General features: G+C 34.2%; 1 protein-coding gene across 1 annotated transcript in view; it reads right to left on the bottom strand.

Annotated features, from left to right (window-relative positions):
* Nucleotides 1–23,530, bottom strand: part of MSH2 (mutS homolog 2) — an 82,533-nt gene that overhangs the window by 25,667 nt on the left and 33,336 nt on the right. Inside the window, exons 8-13 of the mRNA XM_032497478.1 lie at nt 21,606–21,715; nt 9,145–9,268; nt 7,516–7,666; nt 4,838–4,935; nt 1,444–1,689; nt 34–243 (exon numbers count right to left, since the gene is read on the bottom strand). Coding sequence (XP_032353369.1) covers nt 35–243; nt 1,444–1,689; nt 4,838–4,935; nt 7,516–7,666; nt 9,145–9,268; nt 21,606–21,715 — 938 coding nt within the window. The 3' untranslated portion in view covers nt 34. The remainder of the gene's footprint in view (nt 1–33; nt 244–1,443; nt 1,690–4,837; nt 4,936–7,515; nt 7,667–9,144; nt 9,269–21,605; nt 21,716–23,530) is intronic.

The following is a 23,530-nucleotide window of genomic DNA, read 5'->3' as shown; positions in this document are numbered from 1 at the left end:
TTCATTTCCATTTCCAGAAGACTGGGAAACACACTTACTTGAGAATAGAAGCAGTTTCTAACATTTCAGCCATGAATGTGGAGACTCCTTTCAACTGACTGTCCCCGGCCCCTACCCGGGCCAAGATGCAGTCCACAATGGACACCTCTGCCGACTCACATGGCACAAAACACCCAATTTGGGCCATGAGAACTACCACTCCAGTTTGGCGAATATATGTTGATTTACCGCCCATATTTGGACCTATAAAATAAATTATACCAACAAACAAGATTATTAATTTATTTTTGCTACTAAAAAATTGACTGTTAGTTCTAAATTGCACATGAGTGACTAATAACCTAGGTCATGTGATACAGCATACAAGAAGCAGAGCCACAGGCTGCCTCAAGGCATGGACAGTTACTGCCTTACACTGCTCCCTAAAATAATGCTGTTTTCTCTTCAGACAAACCTACACTGTGCCCTTCATCAAAAGGACTCATGAAAAATACACCTTACCTATAATTTGACTATGGTCTAGAAAAACCATACTGACGTTTCCCCACAGCTCACAGAGCTGCCTGAAAGATAATTTTATGAAATGCAGACCTAATTGATTAATTAGCTAAATAGTATGACTCATTAATAAATGGATCTATTAGACAATGGATCAGTATGAGCAAATCCTTCAAATCAAGTAAACTTCACACTAGAACCCAAAGACATGACCCTACTTTTAGAAAATGTGCAATTTACCAATTAATGGTTTAGATTATATGAACAACTTAAAAATCCATTTGGGGAAATAAAATACAATCATTGACTGCTCCCCAAACACATTTGCCCAAAGACTCCTACCACTCCCACCCCAACCACTTCTGTTTTCTAGAATCTGGTTAAGATCTCTCAAAATACTTTAGTTTGAGAGTGCTGCATTAGCCTATAAGCAGGTCTACTTTTTTAGAGTTTCATATGAATAGAGTACCATGTCTTTAAAGAATTGCTACCCTAAGCTGAAGTCATTCCAGCAGCCAATTCTGCTTGAACTTTAATGACCTCACTATTGAAGGTCTGGCCCAAAGGGAAGAGATGTTCATTTTACTTATTTTTTATTTTTATTGGAGGAGGAGGAAGATTAGGTTATTTATTTATTTATGGAGGTACTGGGGATTGAACCCAGGACCTCAAGCATACTAAGCATGCATTCTACTACTGAGCTATACTCTCCTCTCCCAAGAGATGTTCATTTTAAATGCACTGAATCCCTAGAAGGTTCATTCTGTTCATTCACATATTCATTCATTCATTTATATATTATTAATATACTACTAACTAGTATGAAAAATGTTCTTTCTAAGGTCAAAAACTAGGATTTTCTTCTTCAATTTTAAATATATTTCTACTCCAACATAAAACAGGGGACACATTACTCCCCAAAAGCCCATCAACTAGGTTTTTTACCAGTAATGATATGGAACATCTGTTTATCTTTTTCAAAGTGAACATCATTAGGAATAAATGCAACTTCATCTTGAACTTCAATACAAGCATGTCTGGATGCTTTCAGTGTAATTCTTCCTTGTCCTTTCTCCAAAATGACCGGCCGTACATATGGAACAGGAGCTCCATTTGACACATAAGCAAAGCTGACAACAGCATCTAGCTGAGCCAACACATCATTGAGTGTCTGCATCGGTTCTACATAGCCTGCATATAAACAGAAAATGTATACAGGAATACTGAATAAGAAAAAAAAGTACATATAAGCAGCTATAAGAATAAATTTAACCCTCCCTCATTTGGGAATTCAAAATCCATTTCCTAACTTATATAATTTTTAAAATTAACAAAGGTTTGTCATAACTAAACTTGAAAGGAACACCTAAGACTCAACCTAAGGTTAAAATGTGTTGTTACATCTTCCCCTATTATGAACAGATTTCAAAAATAGGGTATGATGCCCTCCCTTACCAAAATCCAATAAAATATAAAAGCCCATAGCTGCTTATATAAAGAAATGAAGTAGAGGTTAAAAAAAAAAAAAAGAAAAAGAAAAAGCTTTCATGACATACTGGTAAGGGAAGAAAAGCAGGGTGCAGTGATAACTGAGGCACACTTCTAAACTGGAAAAGACTGAAACCAGGGTGACATTTCACAATTATCATTAAGAAACCTGCAAATACCAGGTAACAAGATATAATGTAAACATCAAGATTGTTACTTGGGTGAAAAAAAGATTGTCACGAGTTTTTTTTCCCATGCAGTGAAATTTCAGCATAAATTTAGATTCGTAATTGTCACTTCAAACACTTTCAACAAGATTCTATCCTGCTAGAACATTAAAAATAAAAGCTATTATATACATTAAACAGTCCCTGACACATGCTAAGCAAACCATGATTAGGCAATAAAAAAGGTAAAAATTTTCAGAATAGATTAAAAATTTTAATAGGTTAGAGGAGTTGGTGGAACAGACACATGTGTCACGTGGAACTATCACATGGACATCAATGTGTCAAAAGCTTCACGAGAAATTTAAGAGAATAGTGTTTAATTTTAGAAAAATACACCATTATAAGTTTAATTAAATGGCAGGAAATTTGACTCATCTTTGATTCCCTTGTTCCCCATAAAAGTGATAAAGTATTTTTTGAAAATAAAAATTAACTTATAAATGGCCAAATACAAATAATTCTTACTGTTTCACCACTTACGGGGGATGGGAGTGGGGTGGGAAAGAGTCCACACTACCCTATCAAGCAGCAACAGGAACCTGTGAGTTACCAAGATACTACTGGAGTACTTACTTACTATAATTACTTTAATTCATGTAATTTCTAACATACCAACAAAATAGGTTTATAATAAATATTTTTTTAAAAAACCAAAAGCCTCTTAATTAAGAGTCTATACTTGGTATCTCACATCATCTGGCTCTTAACAGACCACCTTGTCTGATTTAACAGCAAGATAGAAAACTATAAAAATGACCCATTACATTTTTAATAAAGATAGTTTATGATGTGTATATTAGACTATGACAAGTTTCATTTAAATTCAAGGTGACTCCAAATACAAAACCTTCAATTTAAATATTAAAATCTAGCAGCTTTAACCTACTAGGCGCCTAATGAATATTAATTATTATTTTTGAGAAAAACTCCCAGTTTGAACATATAGTGTTTTTTAGGATCCTTAAAATGCAATCTAGGCTCAGGAATATAATTCAACTAGAAGATTATCTGATACCACCAAGCAAAAATGTAATCTCTACAAATTTCATTCATCTCAACACAAATATATAAAGTATACTAAAACACTTTAAAAGTTTTATTTTTCTTTCTGATTTACTATAAAAATTCAGTAGTAAAACATTTTATAGAATTATGCATGCTCATACTTTTTAAGTGACTTATCACCCCTAAATAATTCAGCACGCATATCCTAAGAACAAGGACATCTTCCTACTTAATCACAATACACACCCAAGAAATGTGACACTGATACCATATTATTTCACACTAAACTTTGCCAATTTGTCCCAAGAGTCCCCTTTACAACAATTCCTCAATTCCAACCCCGAGCCCTGGATCCAATCAAGGGTCATCTATCCACAGCCTTTGACTGTCCCGTCCCTTTAAGTCTCCTTTTCCTAGAACAGAGCCTGCCCAGTTCTTTTTTGCTTCCATGACACTGACATTTTTAAAGAGTTCAGGCCTTAAAAAGTATATCCTATAATCTAATTTTATCTAATTCTTTTTTCTTATTACTATTCAGGTTAAATATTTTGGTCAATACTATAGGTATACTTCAGAGATACTGCAGGTTCAAGTCCAGACCACCACAATAAAGTGAGTATCACAATAAAGCAAGTCACACAAATTTTTTTTGTTACCCAATGCACATAAAAGTTATGTTTACACTATACTGTGGTCTATTAAGTGTGAGATAGTATGTGTGTACACCTTAAATTAAAAAGTAACTTTATTGCTAAAAAATGCTAACCATCATCTTACAAGGCAGAGTTACCACAAACCTTCAATTTGTTTAAAAAAAAAATACTGGCAAGCACAAGAAAATGAGGTATGCCTATACATAGGTGAATGTGTCCTTCCCTCTGCATCACAGCAGGAAGCATATATATAATGTCATTTGTCCCACTACTGGTGATGCCAACTTTGATCACTTGGCTAAAGTAATTCTTTGGTGTGTTTCTGAAAGGCACAATAAAGGTTACAGTCAATATACACGTGATGATAGGCAAAGCCTTCCAGCTTAACTCATCACCACCTACCTGCACTGCACATTCATTCCATGCTAAGGGCAGTACCACAGAGTCAGGTCATGCCTTCCCCTTAATTATAAGACAATCATCTCAAACAGTGCCCCCTAGCATGGACTCTGAAAATCTATCAAATGGCACACACAACTCAAAAGGCTTGATTGCTGTGTAATTTCTATTTGCTTTTCAGTGGTATTTAACTCCATAACCTGGAGTGTAAGTCCACAGATCATCTAAGACATTACTGCCTTGTAGTCCTTAGTGTTTCTTTTCCTTGTTACCACGACAGTAAGTTTTGTGCTTTTCTGCATGTTTTTGTTTTTCAGAATATTCCCATTTCTTAGCCTGCACTAGCTTATCTTTCTAGGTCCAAGAGTAATTTCTGGTTACTTCTCCCACCAAAATACAGCATGCATTATTTTATAGGAAGCTTAACATAATAAATAGTCATAATATGTAACAGTTTAAAAAAAACACAACAAAAACCACTCTTCAAGCATCCCAATGTTTTTTCTATTATCAAAAACCAGGACATATTCAGAACATTTAATGCATTGGTTCTATTAAATTTACCTGAAGAAATATTGACAATTTCTCTAACAATGGCGTCCTGGGCTTCCTCGTACTCAGTTTTATTTTTGGTATACTCTTCATTGAGAGAAGTCAATTTACTGCAAATCAAGACAACGATACAATTTAAAATATCTATTGGAGGTAATGTGCACTACATAAAATATATCCAGAGTATTATCATATAAAGCATAAAAACAATAATTAAAATGGAAATATCAGTAGAAAACAGGCAACTAACTAGGAGCAGATGTGGCTGGAATTCAGTGTACTAACATTTATGCTGTTTGGAATGGCCCATTGGCACAATTCTTGCTTTAACAATTAATCCCTTGAGTGAAATTCTGATCTGTGACCTTTTCTAAAATATTGAAATGGAGTAAGTCTTCATCCCCCTTGTAAAATACATACCCAAGCAGCACTATTTACAATAGCCAAGACACGGCAGCAACCCAAGTGCTCATCAAAAGATGAAAGGATAAATACATGGTGTGTGTATTACTATACATAAAGTAAACAACAAGGACCTAATGTATAGCACAGGGAACTATACTCAATGTCTTGTAATAATATATAATGGGAAAGAATCTGAAAAGAAAAAAAGTATAACTAAATCACTTTGCTGTACACCTGAAACTAACATTATAAATCAACTACACTTCAATAAAAAATTTTTAAAAATAAAATAAAAACAAGTCCTTGCAGCCAAAAAACCAAAAAAAAACAAAAAAAAACCCATATGTGATATATGTGTGATAGAATGTTACTCAATCATAAAAAGCAATGAAATTCTGCCATTTGCAGCAACGTGGATGGAACTAGAGAATATTATACTTGGTGAAATTAAGTCACAGAAAGACAAATACTGTAGTTATCACTTATATGTGGAATCTAAAAAATAAAATGAATGTATACAGCAAAACAGAAACAAACTCACAAATACAGAAAACAAACTAGTGGTTACCAGTGGGGAAAGGGAAGGGGGAAGGGCACATAAGGGGCATGGATTAAGAGATAAGAACTACTATGTATAAGATAGATAAACAACAAAGATATATTGTATAGCACAGGGAATTATAGCCATTATCTTATAACTTTTAATGGAGTATAAACTATAAAAATATTGAATCACTATGCTGTACACCTGAAACTAATAATATAAATCAACTATAATCTGATAAATAAATACAACACCACACACGGTTTAATATTGAAAGTTGTTAAACTAAGGAAAATGTTTTGAAAACAAACTTACTGAGCAATTTAAAGACAAAACAAAAATTACAGGTTGAAATAATGCTAAAGAAAGATGGGAATAAAGTGGAGAAAAAATATTCATTAGTATCAAAGGAAGGGAATGAAATTAAAAACAAAAAGACAAGATGAGGGGGTCATAAAGGAAAAGAGAAAGAAGGGGAAGTACTTATCAGGAGGAGGATACTAGTCAACCCAGGCAGTCACTGTGAACTTGATGGAATCAGACAACAGCAAAACACATATACAGCACAAGAACAGTACATAGGCAAAAAAAGACTTATGAAACAGGCAAATAAAAGAATTAAAGGAAGAAAAGTAAGAGGCAAAGACATTATAAAAGTGAGACTGGTGCTTTGAATCACCCACTGGTTAGTTATAACATACATCAATTTCTTGATTCAGGAATATAGTGTGACTGAAAAGCAGCAACTAATGAATTTGGCAACAGAAGATCTAGGTTTGAGTATCTATTGTTACTAGTTGTCCAATCCTGGGGAACTAGAGTTTCAGTTTCGGCATCTAAAAAGTGAGAGAAATATGACCTGTCCTATTTATTTCAGAAAGTTGTCATGAGAAAGTAACTATCAACAGACTGACTTTTCACTGAACACCTAGAATAGTATCTGCATGTAATAGACACTCAAAACACTTTCTAAATAAACGGATAAAAGAGGATCATAAATACAAAAACTACTCGTAAAGTACTAAGCATATCCAGGAGGGGCGGAAGTAAAGCTGTCCGTAAGTTCCAGTGTAGTACAGAAGAGAAAGGATAAATATCCCCACTCCTCCAGTTACAGAAGACTTATTTTTAAATAATTCTTTTTCCACCTATAAATAATTTACCTCAGGAACTTCCTAACATCAGCAAGAGAAAAGGCAGAAAAAAAATTGATAAGATTTTTTTCAACATGGAATACGAGTTTTAAAAAATGCTGTAATCTAATGAATGACTTCATTAAGGCTGGTAGACATCTCCCTAAACTAACTGGTATATATTCAATAGATATATGAGAAAATTTTGACTTGTAAAAGATAATAAAGTTTTCTTAGAAAAAATAAATGTGAAAATAACTAACAGAGATATAAAGGGGAACTAAGTTTAACAGACATGGAAACATAAAATTAAATGTAATACAATCTATTTCACATTGATAAAAGGATGGTAAGACAGATACGTGAAAGAATAATCTTAAAAACAGACCTAAAGGGCTACGTCAGTCAATGAAGAAAAGGTGAATTATTTAACAAGTGCTGCTGGGATACCTGACCAAGCTCTTGTAAGAAAAAAAAGCTTCAAGCTTATCTTATGTCATATATCAATTAATAATAAATAAAGCAAAACATCCTTATCACAAAACATTCACATTTCATCAGAGAATAGTTTCATGGGACTATTGAAGGCTTAACATAGGCTTACAAACCTGTTGGTAAATTTAACACCATTTTTCTGCATATCTATTGTACTGAAATTTTTATTATTACGAAGCACTTTTTCTTCCTTGCACGTTACACGAAAGTAATATCCAAATTGTGTGCTGGAATCCAGTTTAATCTGTTTGCCAGGATCCAAACCTTCACGATCAGGGAAAAAAGAAAAAGTACGTCATAGATATCCACAGCAATTTTTCAATGTGTTTAAAATACTTAAATCTAAATAGTGAAAAAATACTTTTATTATATGACAGCATACTTAAAATTATTAGTATTATCTAACTGAGAAAGATTCACATCCTACTTCACTTTACTTCACTCAAAAACTACATGAGTTAAGGATATCTACAGAATCCTTAAACTCCCTGATCAATGTTCGCTTCTGACGTGAGCATGGGCAGTGGGCAGCACACACTGTTCTAGATGCTGTGGGTATGAGGGAAAATAAGATATGGCCATTGCCCCTGAGGAGTTCTGCAAGAGGGTTCTTTAGTTAATCAAAGCATTTCTCTGGAATTAATGTGGAGAATAATTACAGAAAACAAACAGACTTTCCAAACAAAACCTTGAGACTGAGACTCTGAAGCTCTAGAAAAACGAGGACATATACTTTGTGTTAAGTGTAGGAAACTTTACAAAACAAGAAATGATCAATCAGTTAGACTTTATGCACCTACGATTTTTGAGTTTTTATCTTTGTTCTTTCCTCTTAATCTCATTCATCAATGTGATCCTTAGACTCCAAACCAGAGAGAGACAATTATCTACAAATTACTTGCTAAAGCATAACTGTGGAATATGAGAAGCAGCAAACAACTAAAGACAGAACTCACTCAACCAGGGAAGAAAGAGACCATAGACAGAACATGGAGAGAGCTATGAAATGAGAAGGGTGAATTTCAATATCCTTCAAGGTAAAGATGTTTAAATCTAGGATCTAGTCCGTGTATGGACTCTCCATGGACACTATTAGCAGAAATTTTTATATATGTTGTTATGGGCATATACAAGAGTTTTACTGCTGTGAGGGGTCTTCTAATATGCTAAGATTTATTTGTCCAACATACATTTGGGAGATGCTCAGAACAAAGAGGTTTATAAATTCAGAGCAAAACAGAACAAAACTGTGTAAGACTAATTAGGGAATTAATAATTTAGGGAATTTAAATCTAATAATTTTTTAAAAGTTGATATTAATGAAGTGCCTAGGAAGCCCAAAGCCAAGTCAATGAACTACTCCTAGTAGAATTAGGCTAGTAGAGGAGGTGACATGTAAAACAGGCCTTACATGATGCTAAAAAAATAAAAATGAAGTAAAAGTTAAAAAAATAAAAGACATAATGGAAGGTTATGCCGGGTGATTTGTTTGGCAGGAACGTGGGGTCATCCTGTAATCAGGAAAATTAGTAAGAGATGAATCTGGAAGGTCAGGCCAGGCTCCAAATGTAAAGAACTCTGTATATAAACTTTAAATGTAATTTTAATCAGTAGAAAAGGGGGCTGGCACTTTAAACAAGAAGTGGCGTGATCAACTGTGTCTTCTAGGAAGGTAATTCTGGCACCAGTGTGAATTCTGTATAGACAAAAGAATTACTCAAACCTCCAAGACCCAATCTTACCTAGGTCTCTAGCTGCACTTATTAATGTTGACTGCATCTTCTTTTCTAAGTCATCCATTATTTCTCTTAATTCACTCAAGTTAGGGTCAAATGAAGGTTTTACAAGGAATTCATGGTTTTCCACCTATAGACAGAACAAAGAACAGCTGAATTTTATAAATGATGGGTAAATATGAAAATCGTGAGTATTTTGCTTTATTTATTTTTCACTAATGTTTTGAGTTAAATGATTCACTATCTGTAAGCTATTCAGTCACAACTATAAGAAATGTCCATTAACAGATGTAAAGAGTTTCATGTATTAGGAACTTAGACCTCTAGATTTACAAAAATTATTCAAATGAAACAGACAATGCTAATGATGCTTTTGTCACTAATAGTATTCATTATTTTTCCCTATACAATGTTCATAGACTAATAATAGAATGTGTAGTTTTTGTCCAAACCAAGGATCCATCTTAGGGATCTCAAAAGTTAACTCTTGAAATCCCTTTTAAAACAAAATGACTAAAATTTAAACAAAGTTACAACAGAATATTTTTTAAAAAGAATGAAGCCTATCCTTATAGACGTTAAGAACTACTAAAAAGGACCTTATTTTATATAAAAACATAATGTAAAAGTCACTTTTCTAAAACAAGGAGATTTTTTAAAATTCAGTAAGTGGGACTGATATAAATTCCTCCCAATTACTATCTACTTAATCAGAGCACATCTTCTTCACATACGAATATCGAACACCGCAAGAATAAAATCACATTACAGAAAGTTAGCAAAAAAAAGAGACCAAAATATTTATCAAACCGGGAGACAGTATAGCTCAGTGGTAGAATGCGTGCTTAGTATGCACAAGGTCCTGGGTTCAATCCAGTACCTCCATGAAAATAAACAAGTAAATAAATAAACCTAATTACCTCCCTCCCAAAACAAACAAAGAAAACTCCCGAAAATAAAAATGCAGTTTGAAGTAGAAAAAAGTAGAAACAAAAGAAACTTTAAAAAAATTACCAAATAACTTTCTCAATTTAAACCAAGAAAAGATTTAATTATATAATATACTAAAATTTAAATTTTTGAATAAACCTAATTTTTAAAAAGACATAAAAGACTAAAAATAGCTCTGCAAAATATTAACATGTAAAGGATGATATTTTCTTTTATAAAAAAGCACTTGTTTGCATGTATGAGAAAAAATCATTAAATGGGCAAGTATAAAAACATACAACTCACAGATGAAAAAATATGTAGTAAGCTAGCCCACAGAAAAATGCTAAAGCTCTATAATAATACAAGACGTGAATATTTAAGCAACCTTAAGATATTATTCTACAGCTGTTTTTTTAAAAGAAAAAAAAATCTACCACCAAATACTAATGAGGCTACAGTGAAATTAATATACTCATTCATTTCTGGTGAGACTCTGAGTTGTTATAACCTTTAAAAAAGAAAAAGCAATATGAGACAAGACTCAAGAGATATTTGTTATACTCTGGAACACAGCAATTCTCCTCCTAGGAATTCAATCTACGGAAATAATGCAACAGAAGCAAACAACACAAGGATGAACAAAATCTTTACAAATCTGTTACAACAAAACCTGGAAATAACAGAACAGCATAATATTTGCACAATGGAACATCAATTGAATGTTATACAGTTATTTAAACAGACAATGAAGATGATTTAGAAACAAGGACCAAGACTTATGATAATTCCAAGGAAAAAAATTATGCTACAATGGTGGATTGACAGTGTTACCGACTGGCTTCTGCCAATGAAACTTAAGAGAAGTGAGGCAGAGCCAGGCTAAGTTCCCATCCTCATCCTCACTTTCCAGAAACCCATTGGTGAGTCAACAAAACCCTGAGAATTCTCACTAAGAATCCCAATCTGGAGAGAAGAAAGTTGAATTGGTATCCTTACATTTTCCTTCTGCAGATGGGGGAATACTATTCAGAAAGTGCTGCTGGGAGACCCAAGTGAAACAAAGGACAGGGAATGACTGGGCTCTAACTTACTAAATATTCTTAGGGCCACACACCAAATGGGGTATCCTTCAGCAATACATTACTCCTCCCAAATAATCTGGGATAACAAAACATACCACTCAACTAAGTTTTCTAACCCAGAACTGAGGTATTCTAATCAACAAGACATATATTACCTACTCAGGACCAGAAATACACACACCTATTGCACAAAGGAGATAGAACAAAATAAACCCAGGCCTAGAACTCCAAAAAAACAAGATAATGAAATCAAGAAACAAGATAAAAAGGAGGAAGGGAAGTTGGATCCTAACAATACATTAAAATACAAATAAATACAACAAAACAAAGAGAAGAGATATTGTTGAATCAAATTACCTGTACTGACACAGTAGAAAAGACCTGATATAATCAGAGAAAATTCATATGAAAGACAGAGATTAAAGTAATTAGAGAAGAGAAAATATGGAAGATACTAGATATCTTCTTTAAAAAAAAAAAAGCCAAAAAATTCCACTGTCCGAGAAATACTAGATAAAATATTATAAGAATGTTTTCAAATAAATGTATAGTTGAGTTAGAGAAAACTAGATGTCTGAGCTCCTACACAAGTCAAGAGTCCCTAGCATAAAGCCAGGCCAGGGGTACCATTTTAAAAACTTATCTCATGATAAACAGTAACAATTAGGGAAACCTGCCTCTATCAGCCTAGGCCCCTGGTAAAAGGCAGGTGGGCCAGAATCTCCTCCCTGGCAACGTGTGGCTAAAAAACTACCTTCACTGGGGCTGGGATTTCAAATGTCTGCTATTTGGGTTGTCAGTGAAAGAAGCTGCTGGTTGTAACCATTTCTATTATCCCCTCCTTCTACATTGATAAAAATGACAATATTTCTTTCACAAGGCACATAACTGCTAAGAACAAAGGCTACATTTTCCTGCTTCCCTTGCAGCTGATATAGGCATATGACTAAATTCCAACCAACAGAATGTGAGCAGAAATGATGTGTACCATTTCCAGAATATGTCCTCTTCATCCCCTTTTGTCCTTTCCCATTGACTGGGGTGAAGATAAGGTAGTAAGCCATCCTGGAACTTCAAGATGAAGGCAACACCCTAAGGAGGATGGAGAAGGAAGGGAGGACCAGACTGCAGAGACAGTGGGGCTGCCCTGCCAGCCCTGTGCTGCTATACCCATTCTGTTACGACAGAAAATTAAACCCCTACTCCTGTTTAAGCCACCATTATTTATTCAAGGTTTCTTCTTTAGCAGCTAAATCTTCGCTCTTAAAAAGTGTCCCTGGGTTAATTACACTGTAGGGTATAGGGCAAAAGTAAATTTTATCTGAAGGGATGTATGATTTGCACAGACAGAACCCAGATAAATGAGAATTCACAATCTAAATATACAGAACAAGGAAACAAGCCACCAAGAATAAGAGAATTAAAAAAAAAAAAAAGGTAAGCAGAGGTGGGGGGGAAGACTCAGTAGAAACAAGGCAAGGAGCAGATTTAAACTCAAGAAATTTTAGAGATAGAATATTAGATATATTTTAAATGTTTAAATAACAATAATAGAGAATGGAACACATGAGCAAAGAAAAGTTATTACTTAAAAAAAAAGACTAGGCAGAGTTAGGAATGAACCAAATAACTTCTATAAATGAAAAATATAATCATTGGAGAAAAAAAAAAACCCAATGGATTGTTAAACATGTAAGTTACAGAATTAGACAACCTGAAGTAATCATCACAAAGAGAGCAGCACAGATACATGGCAGAAAAAGAATGTCCAATCAGTTTTAGAAAAAGAGAATGAAGGAACACAATATTCAAAGAGATAATAATTGATTAATTTTCTAGAACTGATAAAAGACATGAATTCTCTGATTTAGAAAACAGCAAATCCAAATGGGAAAAATAAAAAGAAACCCACTTTTGGACCCAGAGTAGTAAAAGGAACAAACATCTGGACCAAGACTCATAAACAATAATAGTGTAAGCCAAAGGACAGTGGAATACAATCTTACAGGTACTAAGGAAAAGTAGCTGTCAATCTGGAATTGTACAACTAGATAAAATATCCTTCAAGAACAAGGCTAAAATACAGACACCTCCAATCAAACAAAATCTGACTAACAGACCTCTCAATAAAGGAACTCCTAAAGAATATCCAGGAAGGAGAAATGAATAACAAAGAAAGTGATATGATATGGGCAAATCTAAACTAAACGCTGACTATATAGAATAGAAATCTAAGGGATAAAAAAGTAGAACTGAAAAACCAGCCAATAATGAAGAAATGTCATCTGATCTTAGGTATTGTAAGGTCCTGATATTTTGGAGCGTAAGTGAGAAGATGCTGATAGTCCTTTGACTTTGATGAGTTAAGCATACATTTTTAAAAAATTTGTGAGTAACTTCAAATCAGTGCATGTGTGATAGGATGGGGGAGAAGAATGAGAAGAGGCAAAACGAAACTATTTACACCTGATCAATATAAAAGTAAGAGAGAACAGGTAGGAGAATCAGAAAGAAAAGAAATCACAAAATAATTTAGTAGAAAGAAATCCGAACTGCCACTTTAAAAAAAAAAAATTATCAAATTAAATCTAAAAATAAAATCTAGCTGTAAGTTTTATCTAAACCATAAAGACTCACAAAGGATGGGAAAAGATACACCAGGTAAAAAATGAAAAAGACTCTGGCATTGCTTTCTTATCAGACTCTGGCATTTCATTCTTATTATCAGACAAAATAAATCTAAGGCAAAAGGCATTACTAATGGTAGTGTCCCTAAAGAATGAAGGAGGTTCAAGTCACCACAAAGAAATGACAACTCTGTGCCTTGAAAATGTATGAAGAAAAAATGACCTGAACCATATGAAGAAATCCACATTTTTCTCAGTAACTCAGTAGAACAAAAATTAGCAAATATCCTGACAATGTGAACGAAACAATTAATGCTTCATCTAATGGATATATAGAGAAATTTGCAACCAAAATTAGGGAGCACATATAATCTACAAGTACATGGAGAACTTTTATGAAATTGACACACATCAAGCTTCGAAATTTAAACTTATTTCTAAACAAGAGACAAACCAAAGAACAAATGATAATGGGAATAAAAGACTTAAAACTGAATAAGAAATTGTACCTCTCAAAACTCACAGAATGCATTCAGCTAAAGCAACACACAGAAGGAAAAGAATAATCTTAAATGCTTAGTAAAAAAGAAAAGTCTGGAAATAGGGAACACTCAACTGAAGAGGATGAAAAGAGACCAAAAACAGATGAAATATGTATATGTAAGAATGAAAATTAATGTGAAAATAAAGATACAAAAGAAGATTTTAAAAGTCACAAGCTGATTCTCTAAAAAACAAACTGTGGAAAGGAGGAAATATCAAGGGAGGCACAAATAAGTCGTATTTAAAATAAATAGGCAATCTATCTGCAAATACAGTGGTGCTTTTAAAAATAGTAAGCAATCACTATGAACAACTTTTGGCAATTGGAAAGCTCAGAAAGAAATACATACTTCCTAGAAAAAGGGTCTAGTATCCAGAACATATATAGAACTCCTGCAACTCAACAACAGAAAGACAACCCAATTTAAAAATGAGAAAAGAATCTGAATGAGTATTTCTCCAAGTACATAAAATGGTCAACAAAATATAAAAAGATGTTTATCGTTAGACAACAGGGAAATACAAATCAAAACCACAATGGAATACAACATCACAACCACTAGGATGGCTATTAAAACAAACAACAGAATAAAACAAAGCAAAAAAAGGCAAGAAAATAACTAGTATTAGCAACAATGTGGAGAAACTGGAATCTTCATATATTGCTGGTGGGAATGTTAAATGGTGTGACTATGGAAAACAGTTTAGTGATTCCTCAAAAAGTTAAACATAAAATTACCATATGACCCAACAATTTTACTCCTAGGAAGGACTAAACAAATACTTGTACGTGACTGTTCAAAGGAGTACTATTCTTAATTGCCAAAAGGTAGAAACAATCTACATGTCCATCAACAACTGAAGAGATAAACAAAATGTATATCCATACCATGGAAAATTATTAAGCAGTAAAAGAGAGTGAAACACTGATATTAAGCATCAATGTGGCTGAACCTCGAACACATCATTCTAAGTAAAAGAAGCCAGTCACAAAGGCCACACACCGTATAACGCCATTTAAAAGAAATGTCTAAAACTGGCAAGTCCGTAGAGACAAAAAGTAGATTAGTGGTTGTCAGCATCTGGGGAAACTGTGTAGGAGAGTAACTGCTAATAGGTATGGGTTTTCTTTTGGTGTAATGAAAATATTTTGAAACTAAGTGGTGGTGGCTGCACAACATTGTGAATGTACTAAATGCCAATCAATAGTATGCGTTAAAATGATTAATTTTATGTAAATTCACTTTAAAAAATATAATCACTGGAAAGGGAAAAAAAAAGGAAAGATATAATGTTCATGGACAGAAAGATTCAATGCTATAATGACACTGATTCTCCCCTAAGTTAATTCTTAAATACAATTTCAACCAAAATACTGGTAAGAAAATATTATTTATAAAGTTTAGAAATAATCGATAGTACGTATTAATGAAATGCATAAAAACAATAATAAAACACAAATTCCAGGATAGCAGGTACTTCTGTGGAGGGATGTGTGCAAATAGGACTTTGTAGTGAGAATACAAATATTGACCATATTATGTATGACAAATATTTTACAGTCAAATTTTAAAACTTTTAAATACCTCAGAAAGTAGGAAAGTGGGTGGAGAAATTAATGGGAGAAAGGATATGGATAGGAAGAAAGAAGGGAGAAGGAAAGAGGGAGGGAAGGAAAAAAAGCTAAAGGCCTAGGGCACCAGAAAGAGGAAAATAGGGTAAGATAAAGGGGAAAGAGTAAAAGGAGTGAAGGCAAGAGAACAGGAAGGAAGAGTTCTTCAGGCATCCAGGCAGGAAGAGTACATCACCTGGAATGTGGGGATGTGCAGGAGGGTGGGGAGGAGGGAGTGGTAGTAAATCAGAGTGGTAACAGGCATTTCATCAACACTGAACATCTGTAGGTAGGGGGGCATCACCCTCAAAGTTTAGGAAAGCTATAACTACAATCATGAAGACCTGTTTGAGAATAAAGCTAAAAGACAGATACTTTTATCAAGCATGAAGTAATTCAAGGACTATAATATCCATCAACTTTTCTTTTTAAAAAAACCAAAACACCTGAAAAACAAATCTAACCAAATAAAAATGGAATCAAACATTTTTAAACCCAGGAATGAAAAAGAAGCCACAATGAAAAGGACATGGTGGTCACTAAATCCAGTTACATATAAACATGAACATTAAACAGCACGGAAACTGGAATTAAGGATACAGGCATATTGTGCATATTTTAGACCTGGCCAATGTTAAAATATAATTATTAAAAACAAGAGGTATGAGAGTTCTGTAGAAGCACATATGAGAGTGGTTAACTGTTCAACTTTCAGAGCAGGTAATTAATACTATCCAAAACTGAAACATGTCCTTCAAAGAAATCTCTAATCTCTTCATCTGTTTTCTAATTTGTTTCTTTAACCTATCTTTTAGATTCTTTTCCCTCTCTTGTGGTGAAAAGTCATTTACTGGAAGTTCAACAATTCCCTCCCATAATTTTTTTTCTGTTACACTGAAAAACATTAAGTTGAAACCTTTTAAAATTAAAAGCAACATCCATAGCATGAGCCCCTTTCTCTAATTAATCTATGCATCTGTCTGTATGTATCCATAAAAAGACTGTGAGCTGTACCATTAACTGTCTCTCAATGAGGGCACTACTAGGATTCTGAGTGGGACAATGTTGTAAGGGACTAAAACACAAAATTTCAACATCTGTCCCCTAAACCTTCAATACCACCCACACATGATAACAGACTAAATGTTAATAACGATTAATAACGATTATTTCTGCGTGGTAGATGTGGAGGATATTTTTAACTTTCATATCTCTATCTTTCTGTACTGTTTGAATATAGGTATCAGTTTTACAAAAACAGTGTTTTGTTTTTTGAAGGATAACTATAAGCAAAAAATGTCAATGTGTTTTGAGAGTTACTTCTAGGTGGGAGAATATGAATACTTCCCTCTTTTTGTATTTCTTTTTTGTTTCCAAGAACAAAAATTTTAAAGCATTTATATGCAGTTATTTTTATAGTTTATTTATATGTAAGTTTATAAGTTACATATATTCATACAATGGTGATATAGCTGTATCAGGATTATGCAATTGTGGCTTTTTAAAAACGACTTCAATTTTTTTGTCTTAATATTTTCAATAAAAATTTATCTAAAGTCACTACTTTTCCAATGGATGAAATATCAATAATAAGTGTATGTGAAAACTAAGATCAAAGATAAAATGGTCCAAATACATACAGAAAGGTTTAAAATTGTTAATATATCTCACTGAATCACCCAATATACTAATATTGTTTCTTTGTTGTGAAAAATCACTGCTTTTTTTTGAACCTTGTCTTGGGGTTGTTTTGCTCTACACTTACTTCAAAAATAGAAAATCTTTCTATAAGATTTACAGAAAACAGCCACAAAAACACCTGAAGCATTTATATACAAAGCTAAGCCTAGGAAAAAATAAAAATTAGCTCAATCACTCATATAAATAACTGCTCCCTTCATCACATGAACTCCTAAGTGCACAGCTGGAAAATATGAAATCATACCTGAAACAACTGATATTCTCCTGAGGTTTTCTCAAAGTGGTTCTGAGTCACATTAATTGAAGTGCTTAAGTTCACTACAAATAACTACAATGACAGCGAATTCACCTTATAACCTGAGATAAGTTTAAAGGTTTGTAACTGAGAATAAAGAAGATACTATACTAGCTCTATTCCAGGTTTTTAAATAGGACTCTGATTTACTTAAAAGATAGTATCACACTGTAAAACACGATAGCTTACAGTTACAGGACAGAATCTTAGGAGACACTGCTGGTGGTCTTACAACAGTTATTTCCTTCCCCCTTCCCAGAAGTGCTCTTACTTGATCTACCTCCAACTAGAGAACTATCTAGTTATCTCAGGCCAGTCATCACATTCTATTTCCCTGGCCACAATCACTGCTTAAATAGCCCCACCAAGGCAAACTGCAGGATTCTTTCTTGGAATATGGAGTCAATTGCTACTGGTAGGTAGCCATTCTAGAGCCAGAAGAGGAAACAGCCTTAGGTCAAAATTAAAGTCGCAAAAAAAAGAAGAGGTCAAGAAACTAGGTCCTTTGGATGGCCTCATTGAGCTGCTGGACAAAGCAACTCTAAACAAAGCCTATTCCATCTATAGATTTTAAATTTCATGAGCCAATGTGTACTGAGTTTTAGGTTACCTGCAAAGTAAAGAGTCCTAATGGATATAAAGTTTATCCTCAAATAATCTACTCGTGGGAAAAAAAAAAAAGGAAACCCTATAATTAACATCACATTGAAGGGGTCCACAGCATGCCACTGTGGCATAAAAATCACAGGGAGAGTAAAGCTCTTGACAGCAGACTTTATTTCTGAACTCTCTTATCTCCCTAACAGTAAAGCCTCCTCAAAGAACTCAATTGTCATAAGCCCTCTTCCAAGGAGTTTCAAAACCAAGGAAGCCAAACAAAACTACCATCATTTCTTCTGTCTGTTCTCCAAAGGGCTTGTTTATCTTTCCTAAAAGACATCTGTTTTCCAGTAAGTGCCCTTTCTCCCTCTCTCCTTCCCCGATTAAGATAGTACATAAGTTCCAAATTCTAACAGCTTCCTTGAGTCAAATTTTTCTGTGAACCCAAAAATCTGGTCTTTTTTGCTAATCTAACCTGGTTTTGTCAATTTAATTAGCAGTCCCCTAAACAATGAACCTTAGAGTAGAAGAAAAGTTTTTCTTCCCCTACAAAGTTAACTACTTAATATTCTACTTTCAGATTTTAAAATTGCTAAAGTGACAGCAACGAAATTAGGACAAATGACCTCCACTTTTTCAGTCTATGTCCCTCTAATTGCACTACTTCCTTTCCCAAAATCCACACTCTTCCCAGACATTTATAGAATCTTACAACATTCTAATCCCATAGCAAAATTCAGGAATTAACACTAACTACTATTGTACAGTCATAGCAAATTCTAGTTTACAGGTATGTGTCAGTATTTCAGATCAAAATAAAAATCCTTAACCCCCAATAAGGATAATATAATGGAGTTGAAGAAAGCACACCAGGCTGTTAACACTGTTCATCTGAAAAGAGGAAAGGAGAAATATCTAGGATGGTCATTTCTGCCTCTGTATTTCTTTGTATCATTTTGTTTCACTTGTTCTAATATTGTGTGCTACATTTATAAGTAGAAAAGAATCAAATAAAGAAAAACACTTAAATTTATAGCCTGGTATTTTACATATCTTTCTGAAAAACTACCCCAAGCACACTAAATGAAAACTACAAAGAAGAGGTCAATAAATCACTAACTGTACATCATTATTGGTGAGGGAATGTTTTGCTTATTTGCTATCAAGCAGATATATATTCCAAGGGCTGAATCTATAGTCAAAATATTGTATGAAAGGAGGAACAAAGGAAGGGAGGGAGGGAGTCAAAAGGCATAATATAAAGTAAAATATCCAAGATTTTATCATCTTGCTGCCTTTTGTAATTATCATAGTAGTGACTGATATCCTGAGCCTAATGAAGAAGATAATACTATTTATTGCAGGAAAATAGCTTTTATTGTCCAAAAATGGGGGAAGGGGAGAAGAGGGTGGTATCAAAAGGCAGGGGCACCTCTGCATCTGTTGGGCAGGCTAGGTATGTGTGAAGATGATGGCCCAGATAAGACAGCTGTGGGGGCATCTTTAATAGATGATCTGGACACTGATAGAGGGGCTCAACTATACAGACCAATTTTTTGGCCAGATAATGCCCTGTGATGGCCCAAGAATGCAGTATTTTAAGAAGGCTATAAATTGGTGGGAAGAAATCACACTCATTCTCATCACTCTGAGATATGAATGCACTTTTAATTTATTAAACAAGCAGTTCTCAAAGTTCAGTTCTCAGACAAGCAGCATCATTTGGACACATGCTTGAAATGAAAATTTTCCCGCCCCATCCCAGACCTAAAGAATCTGATTCTGGGGGATAGAACTCAGCAATCTGTTTTGACAAGCCCACCAAGCTTGAGACCCACAATATTAAGGCATGGAGATAGCAACTTAGAAAAATAAAGGTGGTCACAAAGGGCAAAATCAACTGCAGCATTTCATCAGAGCTTTGCCTGACCTCTGGGTTCCTTCAAGTGTCTACAGTTGTGGTGACATGGAAATGCTCAGTTCTTGCTTTCCCACCTATTTTTAGTCAGAGTCTTTTTTAACCATCAAGAGCTATACCATCGCTTAAAGGAATGTTTACAAATATCCAACTCTGCCCAATCATAGGTAAGACCACATTCTCAGCTGCAGGGAGCGGGGGAATAGTGTTCAGTATCCAGATGTCTCTGAACAGTATTTCTGCCTCCCAATGATCTAAAAGTTGTGCAACTAAAATCATTTCACTAATAGCAACATTACAGAGTAAACAATAGCTAAAACACAAGTTTTCTGGTTGCTTAACAAGTAAATGGAAAAGATTGCCCTGTCACTGACAAAATATTACCAGAAAAGTGAAGCATTTATTTATACCTATATATACACACTCATGTGCTTCTAAAAACCAAAGAACACTAAGTAAATGGGGTTTAATTTTCTTTAAATCTCAGTTAATGATCCAATAAAAACAAAATAAGTCAACATTACATATGGCAAATGTTAATTCTAATAAATTCAGTTATTAAGAAGAATGCAAAAAACTATTCTTTAATAAGAATGATGTGAGCACATATTCTCTGCATGATCATTTTTCACAGGTAATTTAGTGTAGAAAAATTTCCAAGTATTAGTATTTAAAGTCATGGTTAACATTTAGTATATCAACAAATATTTCAGGAGATATGCACATCCACTAACCTCCTCCCCCAAAGACCTTCCCTACGTGGAAAACAAACAAGAGAAGCTGTCTTTTCTTATGTTTCATATTTACCTCTGTCCTCTTTCCTGTTTCCGTGGCTATAATTTTCCTTCTTTCTTGAAATTAAAACTCAGCTTGCATATGTGAAATTTTTTATTTATGAGATTTCCTTTAACCAGGCCACTTATGCCCAATATTCACTTCCTCTGTTAATCTTTCTTAATTTTCACCCACTGAAATGATTGTTATTTTTAAAAAAAATTTTAGCCCTTTCCCCATAACTTAATCTTACATCCACTGTATCAAAGGCGCCTTACAAAAGTGTCAAAATTAAACACTAAAAAGAGAAATCTAAAAGTTTTCTGATTTGCTTTTGCTTTTCAAAACTGTTCTGCTGCTTGAATTAGAGTATACTGCATACCTGATCCATATCTAAAGTTGTTTCTATCATTTCCTGAAACTTGGAGAAATCAGAACGAAGATCAATAAAAGGAGTCACAAAAATTGCCAACAGCAAGGCTTGATGTTTTCCTAAAAAAAAAGCAAAAATAAAAATAAATAACTATAAATCATGAAAATTCAACTGAGATAATAATGGGCATCATTTAATCCAAAAAGCACAAATAGTGCAACAGATCTCCAAAGTTACAACTTCTCTTAATTCAAATATGTTTAGTATCTATATAGAAGGGGAGATGATTTGGCACTCAAAGCTTCCCACTATACTAAACATCGCCTCCCCTGCTGTCTGTAATCTCCTTCATAAGAGGTACTACAGATGCAGAAATGTGACATTAATTACAACCAAATGAACTGCATTTTTTTGTAGATTTAATAACAAAAAGTCATAGTCTTTAAAATAAAATACCTCTAACTTACCTTATAAATCCCTAATTTCCATTAATAATACAGTGTTTAATTAACAGAGGTTAAATCAAGCCAAGTATTTACACTGAAACTTGGCTTGATGCTATTTAAGGGTTCATGCTGGGGAATTTTGTGACAAGGGGTAAGTGAAGCAAGAGTCTACAGTGTGAAAGGCATGAGTACAGACCTGGGTGCCAATCCTCACTCTTCCACCTACCAGCTGTGTGACCTGGAGCGTGTTACTGTAGCTGTATTTCCCTGTCCACTACAATGGGAGTAATCATAACAGCTATCAAGATGCAACACTTAGTATAGTACTTGACACTTAACAGAAGCTCAGCAACAGTTACCATGTGTTATTATTGGTTATAACACAAGGATTTTTTTTCTTATCTTCAATAAATTCCCTTAGAAGAACTCTGCAAGTGATCTCCATCATATTGCACTTCACTCCGAAACAACAGTTTTCAACCTTTTCCAGAAGTATCAGTAGCTCTTGATTGAGAGAAGAATGAAAAAGCTATGGTGGTAGTCAGCAAAACTGTTACAGTAACTCATGATTTATTATTAATCAGAACAGTATCTAGACATATTTAGAAAATAGTACATATGTGTGAAACATTATTTAGACAGTCTATGAACAACACTTTGCCCACATAATATCTGTTGTGCTACAATGCCTAGTTCTTTATTCTGAATTAGCTCACATGCTACTAAAGAGAGGAATGGTGGCAACAAAACATGATGGTGGCATTGCTGCACGAATGATTTTTTTCCCCCAGGCCATTAATGTTTTGAAGCGTTCAGAGGCAAGCTTTCACACAATTAAAGAGTAAGCGTAGCAATACAGAAGACCTCAGAATGGCTGGCTTAATGGCCACTATACTTTGTACTAAGTTAAGATAATGTGGAAAGGCTGAGTATAGATGAAGGATACAGAAACATTTGCCAATGTTTAAAACAAAATTTATTTACTGAATTCTATATACCCTGGTTCAGATTTTTAACTCTGTTGAAACTGATCTTTATTAGAAGCAAATGCCAGCGAAGGACATTTCAAATGAGGAAACAAGAGCCCCAGACTTTAAGGCTGCAAAGAGACACCTGATACTGGTGTGGGTACAAACGCGATGAAGATTTATGTAGGCTGCTGTTTTTATTAAAGTTAGTTAATGCTTTTGTTAGTAACTATTTAAAATTTTTCATGTATTTTGAGGTCTCTCTTAACTCTGTTTTTTCTGCAAGTTCTGTTTTCTACCACATGACTTTGGAGAAGGTAAAGTTTTCTGAGAAAACACAAGCAGTATTATGACAGAAAGACCTGTATAAACTTCAGAACCTATCATCCTCAACATAAGCTCCAGCCCCTCAGGCACACAGGCCCACCTTGCTACAGCTCTTCTCAAAGTTAAGGTCCCTTTTGTGCTCACCTGCTCCCTGATCTTGCAAGCTAGCATCTCGAATTCCTTCCCCTGCCTG

Source organism: Camelus ferus, chromosome 15 (genome assembly GCF_009834535.1).
Source record: "Camelus ferus isolate YT-003-E chromosome 15, BCGSAC_Cfer_1.0, whole genome shotgun sequence".
NCBI lineage: Eukaryota > Metazoa > Chordata > Mammalia > Artiodactyla > Camelidae > Camelus > Camelus ferus.
The sequence above is the reverse complement of the archived record's forward strand: the minus strand, read 5'-3'. Positions and strand labels throughout refer to the sequence as shown.